We start from the raw sequence: 12,511 nt of genomic DNA on the forward strand, positions 1-12,511 counted from the left end.
GGAGCAATTTACACAACGCCCCTGCCCCTGGCAAGTCTAATGTGTGAGGTTGTGTGTAGACTTACTGAAGGAGGGGCGTCTGAGGGAGGGTATAGGCATGCTTAGATCACTGAACAAAGGTGACTTCTCGGAGGGCAGCAGCCTAAGGGGCATAGGGTGGGGGATAGGTGGTCCTCTGAGTCTCATTCCCTTGTGAGTCCTGAGAACAGGATGGTGTTTCAGACCCTAACCAGTGCAGATGGAGAAAAAGGTACCCCATGGTGGAAACCGAGGCACAGCCAGAGAGTGGGGTGAGGAACTGTGGCTGACAGCAGCAGTGCAGATGAGTAGGAAGGCTCAGACCTGGGACAGACACCATGCCATAGGAGACCCAATATGGCCTGGAACGTAGAGCTCCACCCAACTGATCACAGATCCGCATGTGAGTTCATGCAGAACTGTCCCAAAGCCAGTGATGCAAGTGTAGGAAAGAGGCAAGGAAAGTCATCTCAGAGTGGAACAAGGTCTTAGGATGCAGAGCCAGACCAAGGGGACACCAGACAGAAAAGAACGCCCAGAGGGCAGTGGTGGCAGCAGGAGCCCAGCTAGGGTAGGGCTAACTCTAAAAGGACAGTGGAAGCACCTGACTCAAAGGCAGGACAATCTGTCATCCTTCGTCAGGGACATAGCACCAGCCCCTGCCTATGTGAATGCCCAAGCAGAACTCCAAACTCAGGCTGACCCGAAGCTGACTCTAGAACCCCACCCTAATCGCTGCCTTGATCCAAATACACATGACTCAGTCAACAGGCTAGTTTACAGGAGTGAGGCCAGTGCTGACCTGAGCCCAAGCAGAAGGAAACTGACATGGAAACTTGTCCTGTGGATGGTCTTAGAAAGCTGAGCATAGGGACACACTGGAAGAAGAGAAATACCACATTCATGTTTCATGAAAAAGCTAATCAACTCTACTGGGTAATTTTTTTTTTTTTTTAACCCACATACAAATACTATTACTCTTGAGATTAAAAAAGAAAAGAAAAAAAAAAAAAAAAAAAAAAGACTACCATCAACTGGTAAGGGCAATCCCACCCATCCAGGGTTGAAGACCCGAGCCTCTGGCAAAGCCCAGTCAGGAAGGCAGAGGGTGACCTAAGCCCGGGTTCCTATGACATATGCATTCCTAAAAATCATTGTGCTGTACAATATCACACAATGAAAGTCACAGGCTTTGGGTAAAGATGGATTAGGGGTATAACTTCATCAGTGACACATAAAGATAGAAACCTAATGAGAACACTCACACACTGTCAAAACAGTAGGGTACTGGCAAAATCACATAGCTCAATGGAACAGAACAGGGACCCCTGAAATAGAACCATGTCCACTGATCTTTGACATAAGAGCAAGAGCAATTTAGTGAAGGACAGTCTTTTCAACTAACGGTATTGGACAAACTGGACACCCACAAGCAAAACAATCAGTTTAACCAGCCCTCATACTCATCATTAAAAAAAAAAATTTTTTTTTTTTTAAGTGAATCACAGACCCACATGAACAAAGCAAAAACAGAAAACTAGAGGGAAAAAAAAAAAAGGAGAAAATCAATGTGACCTTGAGTTTGGTGATGAAGTTCACAACACCAAAAAGCATGATCCACGAAAGCAAAAATCAAAAATAGTATTGAAATAAAAATCTTCTGTCAAAGATATAAGAGAATGAAAAGACAAACTAGGAGAAATTATTTGCAAAAATACAACTAATATCCAAAATACATAAAGAACACTTAAAACTCAATAACAAGAAAAAAAGTAACCCTAGGTTAAAATGAGCAAAAGATGGAATCAGATATCAAAGAAGATATACAACTGTCAAAGAAGCATACGAACTATCACGTCATTAGGGAATTGCAATTTAAGCAATGAGATTCCACTATATACTTCTCAAAGTAGACAATCTCCACAAGAGTGACAATACTGAATGCTAGCAAGCATGCAGAGCAACAGGATCTCTCAGTCATCACTGGTGGAAATACAAAATGGGACATCCACTTTGGAAGACAGTTTGCAGTTTCTTACAAAGCTAAACAGTTTTATCACAACAACCTGTCAATCATATTCTTACATGTTTACTCAAAAGTCTATGAGAAAATCTGCACATAAATGTTTACAGCTGCTTTAGTCATAATTTCAGAAAACTGGAAGCAACCAAGATGTTCTTCAACAGGTGACTGGATCAACTGTGATGTATCCATACAATGAAACATTATTATAATTGAAAAAGAGAGAAAGAGAGATATCAGTCCATTAAAAGACATGGTTAAATCTTAAATTGCATAATTACTAAGTGAAAGAAGGCAGATTCCAATCATGTGACATTCTAGAAAAAATAAAACTAGAGAAACAGCAAAAAGATTAGTGGTTCACAGAGGCTCATGAAAGGAGGGTAAAGCACAGGGGATTTTTTTTTTTTTTAAGGCAGTGAAACAATTCTGTATGATACTGGAATGATAGATAAATGATATTATGCATTTGTCAGATAACTCAAAAACCAAAAAGTGAATCTTGAAGTATGTGAATTTTTAAAAAGTCATTTAAGAGATCAGGAATTCCATGATGAATAAAGAATGTGGTAAAACAATCTAACTGTACTACAGATGTATGAAACAACCTCACTGAAATCGATGGGGGAATAAGATGGTGATTTAAGTAACTGGGAAAAAGGGGAGTCTAAAACTAAAAGCCAAAGGATAACACAGAAGCACTGTACTCTAGCTGATAATGCAGTCCACCAGGGTGCAGGTTAACAATTCAGACACTACTCTAGAGAACTGGAATGGAACAATGAAGTTATTGCATGGTGGATGGTGGGAGCCAGGTGTGTCACTGCTGGAGTGGGAGGTTGCAGATTAAGCAAAGACAGGTGGTGAGAATGATCCATGTGGTGGTGGATTAGTTGGATGCAGCAGTATGAACTCATGTTTAGTAAAATGTAAATACAGATCGCTACATAAATATTTTCAGATATGTGTATACATGTGGGTTAGTAGACACATGTATAGCTCCCTTCTCTGTAGCTGAAAGAGTCTAGAACAAACACATACCAGGAGCAATGAGCACACCTAGCAACTAGATCTTGGTGTCTAACCCCTCTCCCAATTAAAAGAACCAGGGCTTCTTGTGAGGAATGGCTGATTCTAGGACTGCAAAAAAGAAATACATAAGATCAGCTCTGAATATCCTGTAGTGACAGAAAGTTAAAAGTGCCTTTAAAAAAAAAAGGAAAATAGTCAGTGATGGAGTATTATGATAGGGACATAAGAGCCACCTAAAAGAGCTCTTGACAGCCAAAGCTGGAACAATCTAAGTAACAAAAATAAATAGTCCTGGACTATAACCCAGTGTATTATAAAATAAACTTCCATGAGTCTATACCGATACAATAAATAAAGGAAAGGAAGGAAAGAGGGTTAAGTCTTCCATGTAGAAAATTTTCAAATAATTTGCACTTCCATCCAAAGAGCTCAGAATGGAAGGGGGAGGAAATGTAACTTCAGAGTAGAGAAATCTGACAAACTATCTTAGCCAGGTGATCAACACCAACAACCACCATGACACATCTTGGTGACAGTATGTATTCTTGACATGTGATGAGACAGGCCCTTTATTTCTGATCTCCTCCCCTCAAATCCATAATCTCATCTACTCATGAGAAAAACCCCAAAGACCAATTGAGGGACATTCTACAAAACACCCGATCAATCTTCCTTAAAATTATCAAAGTCATCAAAAACAAGGAAAGGGAGAACCTGTCACAGCCAAGAGGGCAGACACTAAGGAGACATGATGACTAAATGGAATGTGATATCCTGAATGGAACCATGGGTCAGAAAAAGGCTATTAAGTAAAAACTAAGGCAATCTACATAAAGTATGGATTTTAATGAAAATGATTTGAAACTAGTTCATGAATTATAATAAACACATCACACTAATGTACCATGTTAATAATAGGGTAACCAATTGTGGGAGATATAGGAACTCTGGACTATCTACAATTTTTCTACAAATCAAAAATTGCCCTTGTTTATTTCTAAAATAATGACAAAAAGGCAGCAGTTTGAACATGTTGAGTAAAAAACAACAACAACAAAAAAAAAAAAAAAAAAAAAAAAAAAACCAAAAACACATAAATACTACAATACACATGATGCTATTTTAACAAGGTGCTGAGGTTTGCTAGGCGGGCAGCTCTGTAGCTGCTATGAGGTGGTGGTGGAAGGCAGGTTTTTTGAAATGGGATGGGAAATGTATTGCCAGATATGGCTGTGTGCCCCGTATATTCCCACACAGTTCAGGTCACCTGGATGCAGGGCTATGTTCACTAGTGTTTTTAAAGATGGAATCACACATAGGCAAATGAAAAATTCTCATTATGTTCAAATCATTTCTTCACATATCAATCACTTTGGAACAAATTCAAATTCCTTTCTCTTCTTTTTTTTTTTAGTTGTCGCATTTCTGGATATCAAACCTAGGGCTTCAAGCATGCTAGGCAAGCACTCTACTACTGAGCTATGCTTCTACCCAAATTGGCATTTTCAAAACAAGCATTAAATTAGAACTGATTGTGTGTCACTAAAGAAATAAAATTGGCCTGGTCCCCATCAGTGAGCATGAAAATCTTATCTTGAGATACCATCATCCCAAGTCATATTTTTTAAAAATATTTTTTTAGTTGTCAATGGACCTTTATTTTTATTTATTTATTTACATGCAGTGCTGAGAATCGAACCCACTGCCTCACACATGCTAGGCAAGCACTTTACCACTGAGCCACAATCCCAGCCCCCAAGTCACATTCTTCAGGGCACACAAGGAATAGATCACTCAGAGTCACGAACATACTGGTCATCAACCAGCCCTGGACCTCCTGTAGCAGTCCTGTGAGAACACTGCCAGTGAGGCACAGGTTATGAGAAGGAAGAATCAGAGTAAAGAGGCTGGGGATACTAGGTAGAAAGCAGCATGTGCCTGAGCTGCCATGATACTGCCACCATCACCAGAGAGAGAGGCTGGTCCAACTACAGGGGCATCAGCCAAAAACAAGGAAACAGGTCCAGAGCAGGAAGGACCAGCTCGGGGTCACAAGCCAAGCCAAGAGCAGCTGAATCGGTGCTATGCCAGTGAGAATGCAGGCAGTCAGTCCTCACTCCGACCTCAGTGTCTTCACCTGTAGGATGGGGCAACTGTTCCTCTCTCCTGGTTTAGATATCACTGGGCATTTCAGAATGTAAGGACAACCTACTAGATGACAGCATGACCCCAGGTGGGCACAGCTATGAGATAAAGGCTAGTGTGAAGTAGGAACTGGAATAGGTGACTACGACACATCAGTACAAGAGTCAAGCCCAGTATCAGCTAAAGGCGGCATCCTAGCTAATTAAGGGAAAAAAAGAGACAAGAGTTGACTGCCTGGACAAGCAGATAAGGTGGGAATCTCTGCATGCTGGGGGCTTCCACAGCCCAGGACAGGGAGAGCTAATAGTAAATCCAAGCACTATAAAAAAAGGGGTCATAGGACAGGCTACAGATAGCTCTGTCTTTACCCAAAAGCAATATGCAGACCCTGCGTGGGCCCTGACAGGGATAAAGCAACCATAAAACAAAATTTATAAGCCAAATTGGGAAAAACCAAATGCTGCCTGGACAGTAGGTGTTAGGTTGAAAACCAATGGTAGTTATGGTTTGAAGAAACAGTCCTTATTTTCTCAGTAAAACAACAGATATACTCATAGAAGTAGCCAGGCAAGATCAGCTGAGGTACAGAAGCAAGACTAATCACTGCTACAAATCACAGATGGGACAGGCGCACGGGAGGCTCACCAGCTCCTCTCTATTTTTGCTATGTTAAAACTTCCAACAGAGAAGGTAGCTTTTAAAACCTAGTACAGTCCTTTAGGAGGGAAATCATTCAAAAAGCTGCCTTTAAAATTCTTTTTCAAAAAACTGTGACAAGCGTTTTGTGTTTTATGGTGAATGTGCACGTTACACGCTCATGGGAAGAGGAGCTGGCCAGGAGAAATGCCCAGCATTCCTGCACTTCATATTCTTGTCTGCATGGGTCCTGCAGAGACACTGCACTGTTCTGCTCTACATTCTGAGCCTCCTAAACATACAATTTTTTAAACACAGTAACTTCTAAAAATGAAGCTGGTCCCCAGTCCTCTCAGACACTAATATCCACCCAAGCAGGGAGGCCCTCATCTCTCCATCCACTCCTACAACAGGCCTGGGCATGAGGTGGCAGGGCTTGATCCTGAGGAGGCAGCTGGGCATTCACATTGCCCCTTCCTGCTCTGGGGGTGGCTCAAGGAGCCACACCGAACTCTGGACAACACAGGACTTAGGCCAACACACTAAATGTCAGAGCTGCCCTGGTCCTAGCCAGCCCTGCTCATGGGCTGCCACCACTTCTGACACCTCTTGAATTATCTAAGAAACCAAATCCTTCTATACCCTCACGTGCAAAGTCCATCATCCAGTCCATTGTATGTAAAGGTGCAGGTGTGACTGATGGGGTGCTGCCTCAAAATAACAAAGACAAAACTCACCTCCACCCTCAAAGGAAGGTCTGGGCTCTCCCAGTGATAAGGGAGGCTCAACAGGAATCCCATGCAAACCTGGGCCAGGGCTCTTATGGAAGTTGGATGCTCACACCCAAGGGAAGAATGGTGACAGTCCAAGTGTTCAGGGTGCCAGGCTGTGGTGGCAAGCGCCATTATTAACCTACTGCGGCCCAGACAAGCCAAGTGGCTCATCCGGGGCTGCAAACTTTTTGATCTCTCGGGCAGGGTCCAAACTCCACCCTTGGCATCAGAGTGAGAAAACCACAGGGCTGGACACAAGCACATTTCAATTAGCTTCCTCTCCTTCCCAGACAATGCCTGGCTCCCCAAGGGCCCACAGGCTCCCAGCTCTGGGTCTGGCCCTCCCTCTGGCACCACCTGTTAAGCCTCAAAGTATGCTTGGCATCCCTGAAGACAGCCCGCTCCAACACAGCTGTGCCAGCAGCACTTCCAGTAGAAGGTGGCCAAGGCCACGCCTCCACATGCTGGCAGGGCTGGCCTACAGCAGCCATCCACATGCCTGGGGCAGATTCTCTACTGGATACAAGTGCTTAGTCCCCAGCACTCAGAAAACAGTACCAGAGCCCAACTGGGAAGTCTCAGATATTTTTAAATGTTAAATGTCCTTGAGGATTCCTTCAAGATCCCCTGCCCCAGATTCAGCAGCTGGAAAGGAAGCCTAGGCAGTCAGTGACAAGAACAGAAACACTTGGCCATCATCTTTGGATGTGTATAGCTACCTCTCCCCAACTGTTAGATCCTGGGGACAGGGCCACTTTCAGTGCCTCAAGGATTCACAGGACACCAGTTTCCACCTTAAGACAGGCTTCTTCATGCAGACAGCTGATCACTGTCAAAAGATCCTCAGGTCCCCCACAGTCTCTCAGCCCTCAAGAGTCCTCTGCTCTAGAAATGAATGCAAGGACAGTCTCAGTAGATATCAAAGGAGCAGGAAAATCTCCCACTTGCCTTAACCAAAACCAAGATTTTTCCTGCTCCAGAAGCAAACACTCCAGGAAGCTGGGCCTCAATTCTAGGAACTCTGTTGAGGACACCAAAGGGCAGACCTGGCAGTGGGTCCTCTGTTAATTCCCCTATCACCCTTTCTCCTCCAGCAGTCCAAGAACTAGGAACAGAGACTCAGGAAAGTCCAGCTGGTGGCAGTCAAAGGAGCTCCCAGAAAGAAGTGCCCAAGGCTGAAGGGTGAGCAGGAGCACAAGGAGGGGCAGGGCGGTCCCATGAACTGGCAGGGCATGACACCCAGGGTGGCCCTCAGGAAGCAGCAACAGAAGCCGTCAAGACTGAGTAAGGACAGACAGGAACAGGGAGGAGCTGCAGGTACCAAAACGAGATGGAGGCCTGAGTGAGGTGGGAGAGAGGCTGACAAAGCACTTGCTGCATGCCAGGTGCCATGCCTAGTCTGACATGCAGTTCCACCCAGTACACCTCAGAGGCAAGGGTGGTGACACTCCAGGGCTCAGCACCAGTTGAGGTGGTGCAAGACGGGGAGGGCATCCAGACCTACACATGGAGCCTGACTTCGGGTGAAGCCAACACTGTTCCTGTTCCTCCCCCTGCACAGTCTCCTCTCTGATGAAAATCACAGAGCACCCAGAGTTGGCCCACTCACCTATGGTACCTACCATGCTCTGTCAGCCCAACACACCACTCTCCTGGAAGCTGCAGCTGAGGATGCAGAACAAGATATCCCATGGCCACTCAGGACCACCACCACCATGTGGCTATCCATCTAATTCCCTCCCCACCATGCCAGGGAAGGTGAGAGGGCAGAGTGTAATTTGGAGATGTTGCCTTTATTGAGCCAAACTTGAAAAATCACCAGCAAAATGGGCCACTGGGCAGCCTTGCCTCTACAGGCCCAGCGGGCATGAGGCCACAGACATCCCTTCAGGGAGAAAGGTAGCAGGGCCAGCCCTGACTCCACTCTCTCTTCCACTCTGGTCATAAACTCATTCAGCCAGCTTCCTTCACTCAAAGATGGTTTTATCTAGAAATACCAGAGGAGTTTATGGAACTCTATTTGTAGCATATAATTTATTAGTAATTACACCCACTTTAGTTTAAGAAATAAAAAAACTAAGATGGTTCACCTCTCTATGGGACAAAATCTCCCACAAATATTACCTCCTGAAATCTTGACTTTTTAAATAAAAGTTAATGTTTCCAACTGTGATACCAACCCAAATTAAACATGTTAGTAAGAACCTGTGCTGGCACGGGTGTACAGAAAAGGCACAATACTGATGGGAAGCAAACTGTAAAAAATCTTTTGGCAACATCTGCTGAAACTGATGCACACTCCTTTAGCCTCTGCTAGGGACTTCAAGCAGAAACCCTATCCCAGCTTACAAAAGGGAGAGGAGCAATTTCTCCAGGGCCATGTGGCTAGTCTATGGAGGAGCTGAGAGGTGACACTAAACTAAGCAAGTAGACACCTAAAGAGCATTTACAAAAATGGTTACACCCTCTTCCCCATTCTGCTAGCAACTTGCCCTCCAGATACATGCCACAAGATTATGCCACCATTCTTCACTATGCCAAAAATGATTATGTCCATAATAGCAAAGAGCTAACAAATTGAAGGCCGGGAAGTGGGGACGAGTCAAGTCAGCAACAGTTTCTTCTCACAGTGGATACCACTGAAGGAAAGCTGTTATCACAGAAGGGGACTGCGGGGGCTGCCTAGCAGGGGTTCACACACACTGCGTGTGCACAGGGAAAAGCACTCTAACTGATAGTGCTGCAGACTTGGGGGGCGGGTAGGCAGTGGGTCCACAAAAGATCCTCAGGTCTCCCATAGCCTCACAGCCCCCAAGAGTGCTCTGCTCAAGAAATGAATGCAAGGACAGTCTCAGTAGGTGTCACAGGAGCAGGATTCCCAGAAAATAGGATAAGAGCACTCAACTCATATTCTCATAGTCCCTGGCCTACCTCTGTTATATCCCCCTAACCCAAGATGAGGGACCTTTACAGAAGGGACTACACCTGCCCCCCCCCCCCCCCATAGATCCAATGCCAGTGGAGTCTGGCTTGGAGAAGGTACCAGTACTTCGACAGACAATAGGGCCAAGATCCTAAAGATCTTGTCCAAGGACCCAGCTCCCACCTGCCCACAGGGACAGTAGTTTTCTGGTGCTAATCCAGCACCTGCTCTGCCTTTGCTTTGACTTAAAGATTAATTCATTTTGTCCTCTCCACTATCAGAGGGGGATCCTACTGGTCTCCCCCAGGAAGGCAAAAAAAAGGCTTCATAGGGTCCAGGTATCTATCTACCCAAGGTTGACTGGGAGCAGAGGTGTCAGAAGGTGAGCCCTGTTAGCAAGAGCCAAGATCAGGACAGTTCAAATGGGGAAGGGGCACTTCAAATAAGCCGGTTGCCTGACCCCACACCAAGCCCTTCCAAATACGTGACCCTCAAAACAACCCTTTCTGTGCTGGCAATGCTGAACCCCATTCTGTAGAGGAGGAAGGTCATCAAAGGAGCACCCCTGCCCACAATCATCACTAGCACGGGGTAGTTAATGGGTACAATGTGGACTATATCCATCCAGAAAGTCAATTCTCCCTCCTCAACCTCCACAACAGGGCTGGGGGTCAAGGAGGATGGGAGAGGCACTGGTATTTAAACCATCCCAGGAGGATTGCCCAGGCCCTCCTACCGCCCCCTCTCGCAAGCTCTCAAGTCAGCCTGGGGGGTCTAACCTCCTTTCTCCACAGTGGGAATGACACAGGCCACCTAGATTTCCGTCCAAGAGGAACACAGACACCACAGTGAGGGGAAGGGCAGGACAGGAAGTGGGCGAGGGAAGCCATGCATCCCAGGCACTGGAAGCACAATCACAGCGATAAGGACAGAGCGCTGGGCCACAGAAAAGGACACTGGGGGACTCCAGCCTGCAGCAATGACCAAGTACAACCGGAGCCCCGACTCCCTCAGGCTCCTTCCCGGCCTCTGGACACTCACAGTTGGAGATGAATCGGGCCAAAAGCAACCGTGACAAGAGAGGGGAAGTGATTTGCTTGAAGGTGACAGGGCAGCGGCCACTCAGACCCAGGCTCTGTCTTACCCAGAGGGTCACCTGCGTCCGTGGCCTCAGGCCTCGATTCAGGATCTGCCCGCCCACCCTCACTCTCCACACAGACACACCCAGGACAGCGACGAGACCGGCAAGCATCAGCTTTAGGAAGGTGCCACCAAGGCCAGCAGAGAAGGCTGGCAGGCAAGGAAATCTGCAAGGCGCCCGCACCCCTGCAGCCGCCGCCGGGAATTGGCCCGCCGGCCGAGGCCAAGCCCACTCCCACGCCCTGCCCCGGACCACAGCTCTTGGCCCCGCGCCCCCGCGTCCACACCCCTGGCAACCCCCGCCGGGCAGGGTGACCTTATTATCTCCACAGGCCCCAGCGCCCACCCGGGTCGCCGGAGCCGGGTCGCAACACGGAGTCAGGCGGCGGCTCACCTCTTTGAGCTGCTCCATCTCGCTGCGAATGGCCTCATAGTCCACCTCGAGCTCCTCAAACTGCAGCTTGAGCTGGTGCTTCTCCTCCAGCACCGCCAACCCGTACTCGGCAGCCTGGATCTTCTCGCGCGTGGTCTCTGCTAGTTCGTGAGACAACCGCTTCACCTCGGCGCGCAGCCACTCGGGCTGCGCCTCCATCACCAGCCGCGCGTACTCCTCCTCCTCCGACGGCGCCGACATGGTGGCGGCGCGCTGAGGCCGGCTCTCCCCAGGACTCCAGCAGACCCGGCCCTCCTCAGGCGCCGCCGCCGCCGCCGCCGCCCAGCCCCGACGGCCGTCCGCGCCGCCGCACTGCTCCCCCCGCCGCTCGCAGAGCACACTGGGGGCTGCAGTTCTGCGGCGCGCCTACTACATGACCCGTCGTGCCCCGCGCCCACTCAGTTCCCGGCCGTGATTGGTCTGCGCCCCGCGAGGGGCGGGCCCTCAGGCGCCATCGCGAAGCCGACACCTCCCGGGGGATTGTGGGGGTTGCAGTCCTCTTTGCACGCCTACTACAGAGCCCGTCGTGCCCCGCGCCCGCCCAGCCCCGGGTGATGATTGGCCCCGAGGCCGAGGTCGTAGACTTGCAACGGTTCCTTGGTTCACTTGCAGATTCTGGTGGACAGCGCAAACTGCCCCTACTCTCGAGTTCCTGGCGGTGGAAGGATCAAGATAGCTCCTGACGCCGGGAGCGTCAGCGTTCGGCTTATGATAGAAGCCTGGAGACCGTGTGGCAGTTTAGATGCAAGTGTGGAAGGCTGCTGGCGGCGCCTAAGGGCGCTGCAGGTCCAAGGGAAACTTGGCTTAACCGCTGCTTCCTTCCTGACACCCAGTCCTTCAAAGTGTGTTTCATGGGGATGAAGATGTTCTGAGCGCACAGTGTCATAAACGTGTTTAATACAGTCTCTGCCTGGCACCCATGGTCAGGCATGACTTATTTGATACAGCCTAGATCAAACTTAACCCTCCTGTGTGGTGGTGTAGCTATAACTCATCTCACTGTCCCCAAACCCCACAACCGCGGACCCCCATAAAACCAAAACCTAGTGGTCAACCACAGAGTCATGTAAGTAAGTTCATTCTTCCCTCCTGTTTTTTGTTTTTTGTTTTTTGGTTTTTTTTAACTAGCCAATCCACAACTGTCCCACCACACACACCACACGGAAAACTAAGCAATAATGCCTATGGACCTCAATAAAGTCCTAGTCATACGGATCCTTTCTCCCTCCCTCTCTTCCTCCTTTCCCCCAACTTCTCTGCAGCCTGTTGGTAAAAGATTTCCGTTTCACTTCCTCATTGTATCTCACCGGACGTATAACACGGAAGCTAACTACCCCCACTTCCACCCCTCTACTAGAAAGTGGTCATGGCTATCTTGGCTTATGGTC

At 47.8% G+C, this 12,511-nt stretch overlaps 1 protein-coding gene across 2 annotated transcripts in view; it reads right to left on the minus strand.

Moving 5' to 3' along the window:
• The window catches only part of BICD2 (BICD cargo adaptor 2), a 46,344-nt gene extending 34,920 nt beyond the window's left edge, over positions 1–11,424 (minus strand). For both annotated transcript variants that reach the window (XM_079109435.1, XM_079109434.1), the window contains exon 1: positions 11,085–11,424. In XM_079109435.1, the coding sequence (XP_078965561.1) occupies positions 11,085–11,324 (240 nt within the window). In that variant the 5' untranslated portion in view covers positions 11,325–11,424. The remainder of the gene's footprint in view (positions 1–11,084) is intronic.
• Positions 11,425–12,511: the final 1,087 nt, after the last annotated feature.

The sequence above is a fragment of the Sciurus vulgaris genome (genome assembly GCF_902686455.1).
Source record: "Sciurus vulgaris genome assembly, chromosome: 13".
NCBI classification, from domain to species: Eukaryota; Metazoa; Chordata; class Mammalia; order Rodentia; family Sciuridae; genus Sciurus; species Sciurus vulgaris.